Source organism: Schistocerca piceifrons, chromosome 2 (genome assembly GCF_021461385.2).
Source record: "Schistocerca piceifrons isolate TAMUIC-IGC-003096 chromosome 2, iqSchPice1.1, whole genome shotgun sequence".
In the NCBI taxonomy this organism is placed as follows: Eukaryota; Metazoa; Arthropoda; class Insecta; order Orthoptera; family Acrididae; genus Schistocerca; species Schistocerca piceifrons.
This window is the reverse complement of record NC_060139.1, coordinates 334,307,712-334,327,679: the sequence shown is the minus strand read 5'-3', so window position 1 is coordinate 334,327,679 and position 19,968 is coordinate 334,307,712. Positions and strand designations below refer to the sequence as shown.

The window sequence follows — 19,968 nt, the reverse complement described above, 5'->3', positions numbered from 1 at the left end:
CACAATACTCATTTGTGCCTAAAGCATAACAGTCAACCATCCATTACGATTATTAGGCGGAGTAGCATCAGCCTCACTTACAGCAAAATCAAACCTAAAACGCACATGGTCCATCAATTACAGCATGAGAAGTGATGCCTTTATCTTAGTTCTTTGCTGTGATAACTGCAGTCTTCAACTCAATGTTGCCTAGAGCCCAGGAGTGACAATGATAGTGACGCCCCATTGTGAGCTGTTCAGTGCTGTTGCATATGTACAACTCCAAGCCAGTCACCTTATCTAACCACAGTTTAAAGCTGTTATGCAACTGGAAATGAATTTTAACTCTGCACGGGCTATGGCTCACTCACACATTGACATGAGCATTGCAGAGAACTCAAGCTATAAGGCTATAGACAATGCCGAGTTGAAGACTGTGGTTATAGTGAAGAATAAAGTTAAAGGCATTGCTTCTTGTGATGTAATTGATGGACCATGTGTGTCTTTAGGTTATGTTAGATTTTGCTGTAAGTCAGGCTGGTGCTACTCCACCTGGTAAATGTAATGGTTAACTGTTTGCTAAATGTAGAGGCTTACATGAGTACAGTGGCCTTGAGTTTTGCTTGTAGAGATGTAATTTATTATTGTGCAACTGGAAGTGAATTTTGTCATGGGTCTAGTAATACAAGGGCCTGTGACAGGCCCTGTGTGTCATAACTTGTAGCAGTGAGATTTGTTGTTAATGCAACTGCTTAACCCTTTCGTGATTTTTACTCGTTTTTTAGAATTTAAGGTACTTCAGCTGTTAGTGTCTTATTTGGGTCAGAATTATAAATATGCCTTTGAATAATTTTTAACTTGAACCATTTTCTCAAAAGTGGGACGCATACGTCCCACTGATCATTTCTGGAACCGATTTTCCTCACAATGAAGTTACTACAAATTAGTGTGAAATTTATGAACAAGGCTTATTTGCACCAGTATTTAACGTTAATGTATTGGAAATCAAATGTAACTCATTTATGCCAATATGCAAACATGTGGTATACTTTATTTCCAACAAAAAATACATTTTGCTACTTAGTGAATATTACTTACATTGCGTGAAAATTTGGAAAGCAAGGTGAAATACAAAGTGGCACATTACAGGATGAACATATTTTGTTCATTTTTCAGTGTCTTTCGTGCTGCCAAAGCACTCACATTTTGTGCTATTGTTACAAAATTTAACTACGTACATCTGGGAATGCTTGATCTGAAGGTACACAACTTACCATCAGACAATGTATGCATGCCAGTAATCAACTATAAGCAACCCCCAATGACAAGTTCATTCTGTTTTACTAGATTAATAATTTACACATGACCTGATTAAATGCATCTCCATATTCAGATAGGTAAAAATACAGTGCAAGGATTTCATTCCATCTTTACTATCCATTTTAGTGGATAGTGGGAACACAGCCAAGTATATTACAAATAAAATAGCATCTGGCTGTAGGATGGTTTTATAACATTAAAATGATCTGTTTAAGAAATCCCATTCCGATCTTTAGATGCACCTTAAGTACACAATGTTGAACATTTTCCCAATCTTAATATGTAACAATTGACAAAATTAATTGGACAGATAAACTAGTGTTTTTGTTGTACTGCTTTATGTAGAGCTCACAACAATAGCACTTCAGCACTAGACAGCTTTGCCATGCGAGACTTGTTCACAGGATTTCCCCATTTGCAGCTCACATCTATGCTACGGTGAGATACCTGTGCTAGGGTGATCTCATGTCCATGTCTGCCCTCCTTACACACTTTTGTGACTGTCACATGCCTGCAATGCCACAAGGTGGCAACCACTGTCACTGAGTAGTGGTCACAATGCTTTGGCTGATCAGTGTATGAATTATATTGACTCCTTTCTGTACCAAAGTTGACATTGAGGTTTATCTAGCTTTAGTATTATAATCATGCAGTGTACTATTGAGAAAAGGAAAAAAATGGTTACAACAAACGGCAGTGAATACTTCGAGGCACTTGCCATAAAAAAAGGAAATATCTACAGGATGTTTAAGCAGTACTACCAGATATTTATACCAGCTGACAATCCTTGTCTTTCCCATGTGTTCATCTTGCCCATTTTCTATTAAAACAAAAATGAACTGTTTTTAATGAAATATTGAAAATTTATTTCCATGTATTTGTGGAATCCCCTTCGAAATTATGAAATAGTTATGCATATTTTCATGTATAAATACAGTATCCAAATTAAGAAACCAGGTACCAGACAATCTATGTAAGCTGGGCACAGCTGCTGCATGTGACTGCAATGCAATTTTGTAAATGTCTATGGCAATGGCTCTTCATAATTCCATACACAGATGTTTTCACCTACACCTGTTCGTGCTTCACAGTTGAAAGCTGTCAAGAGTGCTGCCAGGCCTTGGATTTCCTTAATTTTATTAGACTGCCTTAGTAGTAAAAACTTAGTTGCTGTTATAAGTAGTTGGTAGTTAAAACTAAATGCATGATGTGGCAGTTTCTCAAGCATTTCATATCTCTTGATCTGTAATACAATAATTTTGTAGTACATTCAGAGGCATATATGGATACTGTCTGCAGTCAATAGAAAAATAATGTAAAGATTGTGTGCACACTTTCATAATATGTAAGTATAAGCCTCCTGAATTAGCCTTGAGCCATTTGCTGCCCTTTTAGTAAGAGGGCTGTGCCTGGATCAGAATAACAAAATAATTGAAACAAAAAGGAGTGATTGTTAGTTTGCCTTTACCTGCATGCCTAATATGGCAGCAACAGATGAGCAATTGAGTACTCAATTCCTTTGTACTTTCTGCATTAACATGTGATACTGAATTCACTTTACAGGATCATATTTTTCTTTTGCTCATGTTAGTTGCAGACATTTTGCATCTTAAAAGCTGGCACAGATCACAAGACAAAAACCAGTAAGTCACTTTGGCACCCATAACTACCCTATGCTCATAATACAGTAATGAAGAAAACACACAAGACTGGCCCTTGTTCTCCAATCTGATGCAGTGGAAGTTATTCTGTAAACTACTGTCACTCACTTTGTTGTTCTGATCCAAGAGTACTAAAATTATTCCCTGTTATCTGCAGAAATGACATTTTTGCCTGTTTCAGCACTGCAAGAGGGTAATTTAACATACTGAACATAGTGATGAAGGGCCCAAAGTAGTACCTTTTCTGATAGCTTCAAATTGCCTATTACTACACAAAGGATGTGGAATTGATACACACTGTACAGTAGATAATGTGCAGGGGTATTCATAAGTACCTCCATTGATTCAGAAGCTCTCAAAAGTTTTAACACACACTACAGGTACTCAGTAGGGCTGTGTTTGTGATGTGGCAGATCAATACATGTGTGCTACCAAGTTTGGAAGTAATTATATTCTAAAACATATTCATATAGTGTTGCAGACTGTAGCTATACCATGGAGTATATTACAGATCAAAACTGGGAAAGATTCATTTATTGCATTTCTGTACCTCTTCTGAAGCTAGAGATATTTGTGAGTATCCTTGTAGAAATAAACATACCCAACAGCCAGATGTATTATCCTAGTCAGATGGCTGTACAACATGATGTAGCTGACAAATTAGTGACCCTAATAACTGGATCTCTACAATGTTTGTGACAATAGGTTGCAACAAGCTAGTTATAATCTTTGTTTCAAAGATGGGTCCTGTCTCTTTGGGGTACACAGCCATGGTCAACAGAGGTGGACATTCAATGAGCAATGTGTGTGCAAGCTGGGCCAGTTATCCTTGGGGTATTTGTCAGTGTGGCTTTAGGAAAGATCAACAACTAAGCATGCATTTGTGGGGCTGTAAAATATTTAAGCACAGGTTAGAACAATATGTAGTTGATTGATGTTTCCTTTGTTACCTAGAAAATTTTGGCTTTTTACACAATTTGCAACTTAATGAACGTGAAACAAATCCGAGTTGGTGTAATGTGAGGAGTAGCTCGGGATTGTTTCAGCCCTCTGTTGTCCCTCGATATATTAGCTGACCAGTATTAGGAGTGAGTGTGCAGTTGGGGTTGATAGTGAATATGCGTGACTGACATTGAAGCATCGACAGTGTGATGTGTTCCTCAGTCACCGCATGTTTTGAAAACGGTAAGATTCAATAAATGTGGTTTCCCAATAAGCATAAATGATCAAAAATATTTTGTATTTTTGGATGAAATGATTTGGAAGTGAGTCCCAAAATGTGGCAAAATAGTGCTTTTTAATTTATTGTGCCTGTAAAAACAATTTTGTTGTGGGTTTTAATATAATTATTGCAAGCAGTCACTTTTATTTACAGTACACCACTAGAGTGGGCACCTACCATCTTCAGATGCTGCTTCCCCCCTACTAACCATCCCACTGTTGCTGTTTGGTGAAATTTTGCAGACAGATGGTGGCAAGATATTTAGCACCTTGGATCATGAAACATTTTAGATGATACACTATAAATACACTGGATTCCTTTCTGTAACAAATATTGGCCAAGCAAGTAGTACTGCACTGAGAGCCAAAGAAACTGGTATATCTGCCTAACATTGTGTGGGACCCCCGTGAGCATGCTGAAGTGGCACATCATCATGTGGCATAGACTTAACTAATATCTGTAGTAGTGCTGGAGGGAACTGACACCATGAATCCTACAGGGCTGTCCATACATCCATTCACGGTACACTCGCGAAATGGTTGTGGAGGAAAATCCCCCCTTCATCGCTACCTCTGAGACGCTGTGTGCCAACTGTAAAGCCACGTTCAAACTCACTTGATAACCTGCTGTTGTAGAAGCAGTAACCAACCTAACAACTGTGTGACACTTGTCTTACATAGACATTGCCGACCACAGTGTCGTATTCTGCCTCTTTACATAGCTCTGTATTTGAATATCCATGCCTATACCAGTTTCTTTGGCACTTCAGTGTATAAGGCTGCCAGTGCAATCTTCTACACAGCAATTACATGTGACAATAGCTTTTTTATTTGCAAGACAACCAACAAAGTTAATTTGATGGTGAGGGTTAGATGTCTTGGAATATTCAACAATACACATACAATAAGTTCTTCTGTCACTGATATGTGAAAGTTTAAAGAATAAGTATTTATATCATGTTGCATGATAATGAGTTTTGCACTCACGAACAGGCCTTTGCAGACAGGCAATACCCTCCAGACCTAATTCACAAATAAATCTTGTGTGCCATATCCCTAAACACACCTGATCCTCACATCCATTCCAAGAACCAACCCCAAAGAACTGCACCCTTGTCAGTCAATTCCACCCAAATCTGAACCAAGAAGTCCTTCGGTAGGGCTATATGTATCATCATGCCCCGGGATGAGGGACGTCCTACCCAAGATACTTCCATCCCCTCCCAAAGTGCTGTTCTGCTGCCCACTCAATGTCCACAACATCCTAGTCTATACCTACACCACTCCCACCCCCAATCTCCCAGGGGTCATACCTTTGTCGAAGACTCAGATGCAAGACCTGTCCAATCCACCACCACCTGCACCAGTCCTGTTACAGGCTTATGCTATTCCATCAGAGGCCAGGCCACCTGTGAAAGCAGCAATGTTATACACCAGTTCCTCTTGGCCCAGTCTATGATATCTCATGCCCAACTGTCTGCCACCTGCACCTTCTACCTGCATCCCTAGCTAGCCCACAGACGGATCCCCACTCACCAACTGGACCAGTGGTTCCCAACCTTTCTTAGACCATTACCCCTGAGTGCAATCAGCCATTAGCTAGTAACACCCCCCCCCCCCCCCCACACACACACACACACACACACACACACACACACACACACACACACTAACACCAACTTAAGCACCTAACTAAACCATACAATGTAAGACTTTTCTTAGTACTCTTATTTTTAAAATATGAAACGTGAATGGTATTTAGGTGTGTGTGTGTGTGTGTTTGTTTGTTTGAGAGAGAGAATTAATGACAAAGGAATTCGTGCTGTGGCACAAGTGCTACCCACAACTCCTCCTTAGGACATAAAGCTAACTATCCACAGTGAGAGTACACACTTGGTACAAAACATGCTTCCCCCGCATTACTCCTCTCCTTTGCGGCACGTGCTTAACCTACTCTCTGCCACCCCATTTCAGATGTGTGCACTAAACTTACTATTCATAAATAACTTCACCGCTGCACTCCTTGCTTCTAAACTGGCAGAAATTGGACGACTTTAGGCTGTTAATGCTTTGCATGTAACCACTGTAACAATAATGCACACTTGCCTGTTTCTGCTACAAGCTTGAAAAAGGACTTCATTCCAGAAGCTAGCAAAGCTCTTTACCTTTTGTTTGTGTACCTACTGACAATGTAGCGCTTCTGCCTTCTGGTGAGTCATCCCCTTTATTCCTAAATAATTCATGTTCTAAAAATGTTTTTCAAGGACTAATTTAATTATGAAGCATGCTTTCTACAATACCACAGTGTGTGCACTGTATTTATTACAAGTAGATGCTGTGCCTAGATTTCACTGTAAACGTTACTTTGGTGAAATTATTTTGTCACTGAGCATTGTAAGTGTTTATCAAGAGCAGGTTTATTGCGCAAAAACTTTACAACGAGAACTGTAACAAACTACGGTATGTAGTTTTCCCTTATCCGCTTACAAAAGAGAATTGTGAAACTAGAACTGGCCCTTGATCATGAATATGATAAATACAGAAGTAAATGTTATTGATTTCTAACATTAAATACTGTTTGAGCCACATCATTGGGACTATTCTTTTGTCACCCCACCAGTTTTCAGCTAGCTACAGCTAACAAGAGAAGAAACACCAGCCACCAAGAGCAGCAAAGCAGGTGAAGCGGATTAGCTACAGTCTTCCATCCTTGAGGTCTCAGGTTGCTGTACGGGGACGTGTTGCTGCTCGTCCCTCATGCCTGTGCATGCTGTCTACCTCTGTTCTGGATATTCTGCCGTTGGGTGCTGCCACTTCTGCGTAGGGTCACTAGCATGATCATGTCTGCCTTGCTGCTGCCCTCAATATGGGCTGCTAAGGGCCTCTAACCAACACAGTTGATGCAGAGTTCCCGTCGTGCACAGTCAGTGGCCTTGCCATATCACTGACATACTGGGCGCACACTGTTTGTATACCATTGTTGCTGGCATCCCAGGGCAATGATGCAACAGATGTGCTTTGAATATTAAATGCAGGATTTTACAAAGATGTCACCTCATCAGTTGTCTAACAGGCACCCACTTGCCACTCCACTGCAACCCACACCTTAGGTGGTTGTACACTGACCTTGATCTACCAAGTTGTGCCACCCAGCATCACAGCAGATCAAAGTGGTTGTTATAGATGGAACACATACTTGGGCTGGGAAAGAATTCGGTCATGTCCTTGTCAAAATAACCATCCTGGCATGACTCTTCAGGCTTTCCCCACTGGATACGTTCAATATAGAGCTCTTAGGGTCTGTCACCAAACCATGTTCTGTGTATCCCACAATATTTTCTCTTGGGAATTGCTTCATGTCTTCAGATGGTGGCTGTTTGTTACTGCTAGCAAATAGTTACTGCCAGATAGTGTCCTGGTAGACCAGTGATTACAAGAACTGGAGGAGACGTTCAAAAAATTAATGAGTTGTGAAAGAAAACTTATGTTCGAATATTAAGATAATTACCAATAAGGTCAATACAATGATACAGTCAATCAAGTTTTGTATGATGAATTGAATGTGACAAACAATTGCACAAAAATGTTGATGAAAACATTTAAGCAACCTTTGGAGACTTCCTGTTCCTTGTGGAGAGAGGAGTGTCACTCTGCAACCAGGGGTAGCTGTGTGACACTGCACTGGTTCAAATGCCAACCAAAATGGGAAGACACAGCAAGAGAACACACCAAATGTAGCACAATTACAAAGACAGCAAGTGGAAATTTTAGTATACTTTGTTGCGTACTTGGAGAATGCAACGCCTAAATGACAAAGAGCAGAAACCTGAGTGAAGGAATGTGCTTGCAGAACAGCAAGGAGATGCTGCTGGAAAAGTGTTGGCTGGGTGTCGATCAGATGTCAAAGTGGAACTCGCATGGCCTCATATGATGATGCTGAGGTGCAGCATGGTGTTGGTTGTGTGTTGCTGACAGTATATGGTCCCACATGACCATACATGAGACAGTGCCACTGGGTGCAGCTGGACATGCCAATGCAGGATGGGAAATGGGGCTGCCGTGTGGTGTATGTGGGGGCTGCGATGGATTTAACAGAATCTGCTGTGCATTTCAGTTCTTAGCCTGTGTTCTTCCTCCATGGGAATTTGCAGATTGTAGTAGTTTACTATTAGTGATCACAATGGTTAGCTAACTGAATCAGCATACTGTCATTCATTGCCCACACTGCTTGCTGGATGTGACACACAAATTTATATATTATGACATCAGATGTGGGATTGGCATAGAGTAGCAATTGTTGTTTGAGTACATAGTAGCCGCACACTAAGGATTGCGAAAGTGGTCTTCCCATCTTTCAAAATACTGAACCTACTCAGTCCAAGATTAAGCAGCAAGATGAGATGGCTTGACTTGAACAATCATGATGCAGGCTATTGGGGGAGCCACAACAGGCCCCAGCAGATAGACAGTGTCTGGAGTACGGTGAGGGGGAGGAGAAGTGGGCAGTTTCAGATGGATTGCACCTGGCATGAATGCAGTCATTCCTGAGGCAGCCAGTGGCCGTGCGGTAGCACAAGGGTGCAGACGAGGGGCACAGTTTTTTTAAAAGGAAGATGGCGTTTTAATTAGGCCAGTATTACACTATCATATTTCTTTGTCAGAGTTGATATGTCAAATATTTGTCAAAGAAATTTGATGGTATAATAGGGAACTTTGTCAAATATCACTTCTTGTCAAATAATTATGATCAAATCTAGGGCCTCACCGTAGATTTGATCATAAAAGTAATTCGTCTTCTGTTTACTGCAATGTGAAATGTAACCACTTCAAATGCTGGCGTTGCCAAAGCTATTTGATGTATCTGTAGTGTGTTTGTAAACATGGCTTCAAAGTTGGTTTGTTCTTATATGCTGCAGGCGACTTCATGTTCACAATCACAGCTACAGCCATCCACCTCTGGAAACATCCAGGTTGCTATTCAGGAAGCTGGAATAAGGGGATGTGGACACATTCTAAAATAAGAAATTCTTTCTTACTTTTTCCATCCTGCTTTGTCTATTTTTGAACTCTGGATGCCACAAGTTAAAAAGTGCTTCATCTGTTTTGTACCTTTTATTAATTTTATAGTTGTTGGAACACGAATTCCATTAATTAAATTGTTCAAAATAGTTCTTATTGCCCATATAGTGTACTAAACATTTATTTACCTTCACATATTCCTCCTCCAGTGTTTTATAAATCGCTTCACACGTTTTTGGAATTATTTTGGTTAATGTGCAATGTGATATTAGAGTGCCGTGTTGTAAACTAGAGTAGCTCTTTCAGGTATCAAGTAATCGCAGTGTCACAGTTTGCCTGTCTTCTGCACATATAGCATTTCTCAAGTGAATATTCACTTTTGTAATACAATAAGCCACTTTACTGAGCAAATACTGAAATACATTCTCATCCATTCACAAGTAATTTGTATATTAAGACTTTACTTCCTCCACTTGCAGCTCTCGTAACAAATTTTGCTGAATGCTTTTATTATCTTGGCCTAATACCTAGGGCTTCATCCACGTAAGTTTCCTTTTTTTCCGCCGCATTTCTCCTGAATACACACACAATGCAATTGTGGTACTTGCAACTGCACCGCATAACAACAAGTTGTCGTCCGCCATCTTGAAATCTGAGGAAAAATATGACCCCTTTTTAGCGCCACGTCAAAGATCTTTGACGAATATTTGATCATATTTCTTTCTCAAAGAATAAGGTCAGATGCAAAGGCTGGCAGGGACAGAGGCGAATTGTTGATCTACATCAGAAACAGGTAACGGGGAATGCTGAAGAGAAGTTAAAGAGACCTGAGCAAGTCGACAGAAGGCTGACAGTAGGACCTCGAGAGGAATGGGTGTGCAACATTAAGAACAGAGGCAAACAGAAGGAGAGGGACACTCTTTCCGAAATAGATCACCAAAGTGTGTGTATACCTGAGGCAGTACTGATGCAGGAATTTTTCAGAGTGTAAGAATAGGCCACAACTGAAGACACAAATAATTGTGTTGAAAGGAAGTATCTGTGTCACTCACTCAAATGCGGAATACAAGACAGCCATTACACAACTATGATTGTATGGTGATATTTTTCATTTGTTGGGAGACAAGTAACTTATACATCTAGCATTAGGTGCAAAATCAGACTGTTCCTGGAAGCAGAAGGTAGGGTGATATGTTCACAGTGCTACAGAATACAACAAACACAAAATGAGGTGCAACAGCAGGAGATGAAAAGAAGTCAGAGGATGATATCTTACTGCCTAGGAAAAATGGATGGAACTTTCGATTGATAATGGTTCTGAAAAAGATGGACACTAGTGGAAAGCAAATATGGCTATAGGCAACAGACTGAAATCACCATAAATTCAATTTCGCCATAGTCAAGGATACTCTACAGTTTATCAAAGGCAAAATACTTTTCGACTCTCACTTTAGAAAACGGCAGGTCTTATCAAACAAAGAGGATCGAGAAAATATGGCTTTCAGTACACAAAAATGCACATGTGCTTTAAAACAGCTCAAAGTACGCTTCAGAAATTGGTGAACTCTGTTTTACAGGACTACGAGGTTACAAACTGCTCATGTACTCAGATGATGTGGTGATATTTGGGACCTCCTTACAGGGACATAGTATGTGGCTAAAGGAAGTGTTTGAAAGGCTTAGTCTCCACACTCTAAAACTACAGGTTGAAAAATGTGAATCTTTGTGAAAGGAAGTGTGCTATTTTGGTCATATCTAGTCAGATGAAGGACTGAAGCCAGAAGGTCAAAGTGGTTGGAGTAATGACATTTTAAAACAATGGAGCAATTGAGAGTGTAATTACACTCTGTGGGACACTATAGGTGTTGTGTAACTAACTTCAGCAAAATCGCAAAGCTGCTACATGAAATGCTAAAGAAGGAAGCACCAAACACCCGGAGTGTTGAGCGAGGAAACACTTTCAGCATTTGAAAGAGCGCTGTTACAGATTCAAAAGAATCACACATAACATATAGACTTATATAAATAATTCAGGATATGAAACTTCTATTGCCAGGAGAAGACAAATCAACAATAAACTAAAATATGACAAAACAGCATTTGGAGTATATTAGAATTGATGAAGCTGAAAAAATAAAAAAATGAAAGCAGCCATAAAAATACCAAACAAAAATTTCAGAGTTAGTACTCATGATACATCTAGGATTAAACTAGACGATGGCCCTATTGATAAACCCAGCTCAAACCTTGGTGTTTCTTTAAATGAATTCTCATTTCTTCAAATGAATTCTTCATAAATGTAGCAATAGCAAATGATGACGTAGCACAAATGATGATGTAGCAGGGTATCAGAGCACAGTAAATCCTTTCAGACCTTACCAGGAAGCTGTGTAACAGATTTTTTTTTAAAAAGTTTTGGTTAAAGATCTGGAAAACATTTTATCATCATTAAAAAAAAAATTCTGCTGCAGGGGATGGGATACCCACTAAGTAATTAAAGCAGTACAATGCATATCGTCACTTCCATTAACTAGTCTTCGAATCCTATAAAGTGCTTCAGAAAGTAGCTGCAATCCAGATCCAAAATTTTGTTGTAAAAAATGTATTATTCTATCAACCAGTCTGAATCCCCATAAGGAAAAAGCATCCCGGATGCAGTGAACAACTTTATTGAAAACACAAGAAAAGCATTAGATTGGAGGAATAAAGTTGAAGGTATCTTTTGCAAAGTCTCACTTGTCTACAAATTAGATAAATAGGATTAAGACCAATGCTGGTTTACACCATATCGACCAAACAACACAAAGGGTAACTGTTGACTAATATTCGAAATGGAGTACAGTATCACAAGGTGCACCTCAAGCTTCTATTTTAAAGCCAATCCTGTTCCTTTCCTGCGTAAAAGGCTTACCTGTGAATACAAATTTCCCTCAAGTATCAAGATGATACTTCTGTTTTAATTGAAACTGATAAGGCACAAAAAATTTTAGCTCTATTGAAAAAAACACTCAATACCACACTGTAGAAAACTGGTTCCAGTTAAGTGGGTTGGAACTGAACACTGCAGAATGCCATATCGTGTATTTCAAAACAAAATATGCCAAATATTCGGAGCTTAAAATGCTGCATAACAATCAACTTAGGGAAGAACTTGAGACAGTCAAATTCCGAGGACTGAATGTGGAAAGAATTAAGGTGGAATACGCATATTGACTGCCCGTCAAGTGAATTAAGTACTTTTGCATTTACAGTACAAAACCAGCAAATGCTACTGACATGAATACATGAAAAATATCAATAGCTATTTTGATTCCGTCATTAGAAGTTTCGGTAGCATATTCTCGGTCATTGAAGCTGCAGAGAAAAATTATCAGAGGCATGTGTATTGCACAGAAAAAAACAATCCTGTCATCCTTTATTTCATAAATTGCAAATCATAACTGTTCCCTCCCTACATATATACAAATTTATTATCTTCTTGCACAGTGGACAAATTACTTGAGTTGAACCATTTGAGCCACACTTAACAACATGGGAAACAGAGAAAATTTTATGATACACATACAGCCATTGAAATTCTATTCACAGTATATAGAGCTGAAAATAATATAATTTATTAACAGGCAAATGCATGAAACCCGAGCATCTGCCGGCCGCTGTGGTCTAGCGGTTCTAGGCGCTCAGTCCGGAACCGCGCGACTACTACGGTCGCAGGTTCGAATCCTGCCTCGGGCATGGATGTGTGTGATGTCCTTAGGTTAGTTAGGTTTAAGTAGTTCTAAGTTCTAGGGGACTGATGACCACAGATGTTAAGTCCCATAGAGCTCAGAGCCATTTGAACCATTTTGAACCCGAGTATCTAAAAATATGGCTGTATAAGATTTTGTGGGAGAAAAGCTACTATTGGGTAGAAGAATCCCGGAGGCTAACCTGATAATCTGAGTACATCTACATCTACATGGATACTCTGCAAATCACATTTAAGTGCCTGGCAGAGGATTCATCGAACCACCTTCACAGTTCTCTATTATTCCAGTCTCAAATAACGTGCAGACGGAACGGAACACCTATTTCTTTCCATACGAGCTCTGATTTCCCTTATTTTATTGTCGTGGTCATTTCTCCCTATGTAGGTCGGTGTCAACAAAATATTTTCGCATTCGGAGGAGAAAGTTGCTGATTGGAATTTCGTGAGAAGATTCGGTTGCAATGAAAAATTCCTTTCTTTTAATGATGACCAGCTCAAATACTGTATCATTTCAGGGACACATTCTCCCATATTTTGCGATAATACAAAACATGCTGCCCTTCTTTGAACTTTTTCGAAGTACTCCGTCAGTCCTATCTGGTGAGGGTCCCACACCGCGCAGCAGTATTCTAAAATCGGACAGACAAGCATAGTGCAGGCAGTCTCCTTAGTATATCTGTCACATTTTCTAAGTGTCCTGTCAATAAAATGCAGTCTTTTGTTAGTCTTCCCCACAACATTTTCTGTGTGTCCCTTCCAATTTAAGTTGTTCGTAATTGTAATTCCTAGGTATTTAGTTGAATTTCGGGCCTTTATATTTTACTGATTTATCTTGTCACCGAAGTTTAACGGACTCCTTTCAGCACTCATGTGAATGACCACACATTTTTTGCTATTTAGGGTCAAGTGCCAATTTTTGCACCACTGAGATATCTTTTCTAAATCATTTTGCAGTTTGTTTTGATCTTCTGATGACTTTATTAGTTGATAAGCAACAGCGTCATCTGCAAACAACCTAAGACGGCTGCTCAGATTGTCTCCCAAATCGTTTATATAGATAAGGAACAGCAAAGGGCCTTGGGGAACGCCAGAAATCACTTCTGGTTTACTCGACGACTTTCCGTCAATTTCTACAAACTGTGACCTCTCTGACAGGATGTCACTCATCCAGTCACATAACTGAGACGATATTCCATAAGCACACAATTTCACTATAAGCTGCTTGTGTGGTACAGTGTCAAAAGCCTTCCATAAATATGGAATCGATCTGAAATCCTTTGTTAATAGCACTCAACACTTCATGCAAATAAAGAGCTAATTGTGTTTCACAAGAACAATGTTTTCTAAACCCATGTTGACTGTGTGTCAATAGACCATTTTCTTTGAGGTAATTCATAATGTTTGAACACAATATATGTTCCAGAATCCGCTGCATATTGACGTTAATGATATGGGCCTGTAATTAAGTGGATTACTCATACTACCTTTCTAGAATATTGGTGTGACCTCTGCAACTTTCGTCTTTGGGTACAGATCTTTCGTCAAGCGAATGACTGTATATGACTGTCAAGTAAGGAGCTAATGCATCAGCATACTTTGAAAGGAACCTAATTGGTATACTGTCTGGACCAGAAGACTTGCTTTTATTAAGTGATTTAAGTTGCTTCACTACTCCGAGGATATTTACTTTTATGTTACTCATGTTGGCAGCTGTTCTCGATTCAAATTCTGGAATATTTACTTTGTCTTCTTTTGTGAAGGCATTTCGGAAGACTGCGTTTAGTAACTCTGCTTTGGTGGCACTGTTTTTGATAAGTATCTCCATTGCTATCACGCAGAGAAGGCATTGATTGTTTCTTGCCGCTAACATACTTCACATACAACAAGAATATCTTTGGATTTTCTGCCAGGTTTTGAGGCAAAGTTTTGTTGTGGGAACTGTTACAAGCATCTCGCACTGAAGTCCGCGCTAAATTTCGAGCTTCTGTAAAAGATCACCAATCTTGGGGATTTTGCGTCTGTTTAAATTTGGCATGTTTGTTTCGTTGTTTCTGCAACAGTGTTCTAACTGGTTTTGTGTACCTAGGAGGATCAGCTCCATCATTCGTTAATTTATTTGGTATAAATCTCTCAATTGCTGCTGATACTATTTCTCTGAATTCAAGCTACATCTGGTCTACAAATATATCATTAATTTGGAAGGAGTGGAGATTATCTCTCAGGAAGGCGTAACTCAGTATTAAATAAGTTTGTATTGTTGTTATGATACTGTTATTAGAATCAGTCCTCTGTTTGTGATGAAGTTTTACTACAAATGCTTCCTCTGGGTCTAACTTATTCAAATTACTTACATTACGTAAGTTATGAGAATAATAAACCACAAACCACAACAATGATTCACTGTGCAATGCCTATGGCTTATGAATATCAGTATGGCTCATTTGCAACACTGTACCCTATTTGCTTATACAAATACAGCTCATGTCTGAGTGGAGATAGGTTCTCTTATAACACTAAAGTGTGAAACGGCTATATGATTTTTGCATTTCTTCCATTGGTGGCAGGAGGGAGTACCTCATGATGCAGACAACAGCCAAATTTCATAATTTGTTTTCAAAACTACATGTTTTCAGACTACTTTTCCCACTTACATGTTTGTTTTCAATATTTCACTACATAATGCAGACTATCGCACCTGGTACTTGCATCCTGGGCAATTGTCTAAGACATGTTTCTGTGCCTTAGACCATGGCTTAATGTCCATGAAACAAAAATCAAGAAGGTAACTACAACAATAAGTTCCTAATTCTTGGATTAAGTGTCAATCGTCTTCTAATCTTCAATTCATAACAACTTTCTAATGCAATGACTTCTCCATATACAAATGTTAGAGCTGTTAACAGTAAGAGTACATCAGAATTTCTTAGGATACAATGGATGCTCCTTCGATTCGGACAGACCTTATAGGGGAATGCAGAACTTATCACTGAAATGACAGTGTCATATGACTTCCCTTAAAATGTAAAAACTTGCAGCAGAAAAGAATGAAGTTGGCAGTCAAATATTTGGACACAAAAAAATAGTTATCTTCATTTAAATGTATAAATTGAAACTCCCGACACAAAATTAAAATTCTAATATCTACACAACCATTGAATTCAAAAGTGAGGTGGTGGTGACAGGCACATAGAACCCCACAAAACAAATAGGGGAACAGCTGGCCACAACAACTCTCCTACAGTAATCATTTAGACATCCCTATCAATATTATTAAGGTCAGTTGAGCAGGACTGTTCTCTTGTAATATGTAGGTTGTTACGTGTGAAAGAGAGGAGGTATGAGTATAGTACAATGGAAATACGATGTAATGAAACTGTATCACATTCAGCTGCATACTGCTGTTTAAAAGAGGAGTTTGAACTGCTAGCTGTGCTTGGAAGCTCAAAAAGGCTTTAGTGAAGTTGCAAGGTATTGTATACATATTTGACCCTAATAATATACACAAAATATTCAATCTGCTCCTTTTTTTGTAAAATATTTTAGAAATATAATAAATGCAATCAAACAGAAAGCAGCGAGAAAAGGTTTAAATTAATATAGTTTATCTTTAGTGCAACATGATCTTTGTAAGCACTCACCATTGCTTATTGTCTTTCCCCTTCTACAGTCTTGAATAGTTTTCTCTATCTTTTTCTTTTATTAGTTAAAAAAAATCACAGCTTGGCTCCAAGTTTGTACACACATGTGCTGGAGAGGAGTGAGTGAGTGAGTGAGTGTGTGTGTGTGTGTGTGTGTGTGTGTGTGTGTGTGTGTGTCAGAGAGGAGAAGGCAGGGGTATTTATCTATCTGTTGTCCACTTTTTAAATAAAATAACTGTAATTACTGTGTGTTGTGGTGAACAGAAAACAAATTTGATGGAACTATCCAGCAAAGAATTAGAGAAATGTAAAAAGCACATACAGATGAGACTTGTAAATATTCAATACCTTATTTACTGTACCATTCATACTTTATAAAATGCATGTCACTTATAATGTGAAGGGGTTAAAGTAAAAATAATTATTAATATAAAGTTAGAATTTGAAAACATTATTAGTTACCCAGTCCCCCATTGTTAAAACGTACTTTGTTCACAAGGTAGGAAGCACTAAGACTAAAACATTTTTATAGAACAGCATAAGGAAAGGCAAACAAGTCAAACATTAAAGCTGCAATGATTTATGCAGAGCATTTCAGCAACACTAATAAACTTAAAATCTACAAAATGGATAACAAACTTTGACAACTCAGAAAGTAAAAAATGGACAATCACAATGTTACTTCCAACTTCTACATCATGTTTTGTATCTCTTGATCCACTTTTTAAACGTACTTTTTGTTTAACTTCTAGCTCCCTTACATTCCAAACTTCTTTTCTTGGTTTCGTATGGTTGTCTTGTCCTAGCAAACAAACTGTTATAGAAATTCCACCTTCCAGAGATCTGCTTAGGTTATTAAATTTTGTGTGTGTCAGCTGCACTACTGTTCTCTTTCAAAAAATAGTATATGTACATTCATGATGGTTACCTCATACTTAACAATGGTTCTCTCTCCAAGGCAACAAAAACAGACACTGACAATGAAAATATGGGCATCTTTATTTTTCTCAACTTAAAAGGAGACTCTGCAGAATACTTACAGTATGATATTCACTTAACTATGTTTCTTTCATAAAGTTTTGTGGTGCTAACTGAAAATCACATGATCTAATAGTTTTAAATTATCTTTTGCCTGCAATAATACACACAATTCAGAAAACACTTCACAACATGCTTCTCAAACATTCAGTTAAAAATTAAATAACATATTGCATAAATTTCTGTCAGTCATATGTTTTGTACAGAAATTTGTGTGGTAGTCTGAAGACATACTGAATCTTCAATAATACCTGTTGCAAGAACAAAACCTTTAGATCACAATGTGTTCACATCTCTGCATTTTACAATTACTTTTATTACACTCAGCATCTCTGGCAAATGAATCATTTCTTAAGATGCTAGACTATCTCATACTTTTCTGTGAAAAACACTGTTTCTGTTGAGAATTTCACTGGTGAGTTATCATCGACCAAGTGGACTTCAGTTATCTGAAAGAGAAACAAGATATTATAAATATGTGAGAACACAACAACATAATACGAAAACTATGACTTATTGGTATTCACAACAGATCGTTGCCACAAGGTATGCAAAATAATTACAGAGATAAACATGGCCTTCTTAAAGTATGGAAAAGAAAATTACGTGGTCATTATTTTTACACCATTTTATTCCAATCATTGTATTTTACAGAAATGTGAAATACATTCTTAAACTAAAAACTTTTAATAACATATCAAGATTCACAACCAGACAAAACAATCCCAAAGTTTAGAGTTTTTTTATTACTGTTTTATAAAGACAACTGCTTATGTTGACTTCCTCTACACTACTGTTTTATGTTTGCTTTCTTCATAGGTCCCCTTTTTGAATACTTACATTCTGGAAACATATTATACTTTCTACCATATTTTCTCAGCTATTGGAAATGCACTAAAACTGACATGAAGCAGAATCATTTGCAGAGCCATTTAGGAATTTGATCTGTAAACGTTGTCATTAAAAACAAAAGTTCATGCTAGACAAAAACTGAAACTGCAATTTAGCCATTTAAAACTCAACTGTCTGTTCACTTCTTCAATTGAAAGTAATACTAATAACAATGATTATAAGAAATAATGTGAAAAAAAAGTTGCACACAATTGTCAAGTATTCTACTATATCAAGTCGTAGTGCCGCAGACTATTACACAGTTCAGACCAAACAGGCGAGGAGTGGTAGTGAATGCCTTGAGTGGGCAACACAGTTCAAATAACTGATCTATTTTTATCAAAGACAGTATCCACTTGAATGTGACCAACAATTTCTTATGCAGGGTGTCTTTTCTAAGAGACATCAGGTGCATTTTCTCCTATCACCGTGTGTTTTGGCAGATATTTGTGATTTATTTTCCGAGATATGTAGTTGGAGTCTGCCCAAACAAACACTGCTCATCAAGTCTTTCATAAAATGCCTCATGCTGACAGAAAGTGTAGGTTTGTGCCCCATTACGAGCAAAATGATTTTTAAAGCGGGGTTTTATGTGCTGATTTGATTGAGTGGTCCCAAAGTAGTCTAGTGCAACATCCGTGTTATGGATGTCTATTAAAAGCAACAGTAAAACATGAAGAATAACCAATACTCTAGCAGCGACAACACCACCCAGGCCCATACTTGCTAGTACCGCCACACAGCAATGCTGCTCAGACATTGCTGCTGGAGTACCAATCATTCTTTGTGTTTTATTGTTCCTGTTAATACATATTCATAAAACAGATATCACGCTAGACTAAGCTGGGACAGTTAAACTGAATGGGCCCATAAAATTTCACTTTAAAAATCACTGTGCTCATAACAGAATGCAAACCGACACTTTCCATAGGCATGGGATGTAGTATGAAAGACTTGATGTGCAGTATTTGTATGGGCCGATTCTTGCTACACATTGCAAAAAAGAAATTGCAAATATCTGCTGAAACACCAGAGAAAGTGCACCTGACAACTCTTAGGAAAGACATTCTGCATACTACGTCATTAAGTAGCATGGAAAGGTAGGCATGCGTATGCATGTGGGGGAGAGGCGGCAGAGGGCATGTTAGTACTAAGAATGTACAAATACTAACAATTTCATATATTATAAGGTATTTTTTCTCCTTCTGCGATTATGAGGCTTCTAGGGCATACTTATCTAGAAACAGTATTAAGGCCTCCACAAGTCAAAAGGAAGAATGGCAACACACTTTTATATTTTTGACTTCTCTTTAAAAACCAGTCATAATTATTCACCAGTGTGTTATGGTAGCTGAGAGATGAAATAGTGAAGGCAGCAGAGGATCAAGTAGGTAAAAAGATGAGGGCTAGTAGAAATCCTTAAGTAACATAAGAGGTATTCAACTTAATCAAT

General features: G+C 38.3%; 1 protein-coding gene across 1 annotated transcript in view; it reads right to left on the bottom strand.

Annotated features, from left to right (window-relative positions):
• Positions 1-17,561: 17,561 nt before the first annotated feature.
• LOC124777401 (coatomer subunit delta) overlaps positions 17,562-19,968 on the bottom strand; it is a 119,641-nt gene continuing 117,234 nt past the window's right edge. Inside the window, exon 11 of the mRNA XM_047252796.1 lies at positions 17,562-18,073. Coding sequence (XP_047108752.1) covers positions 17,984-18,073 — 90 coding nt within the window. The 3' untranslated portion in view covers positions 17,562-17,983. The remainder of the gene's footprint in view (positions 18,074-19,968) is intronic.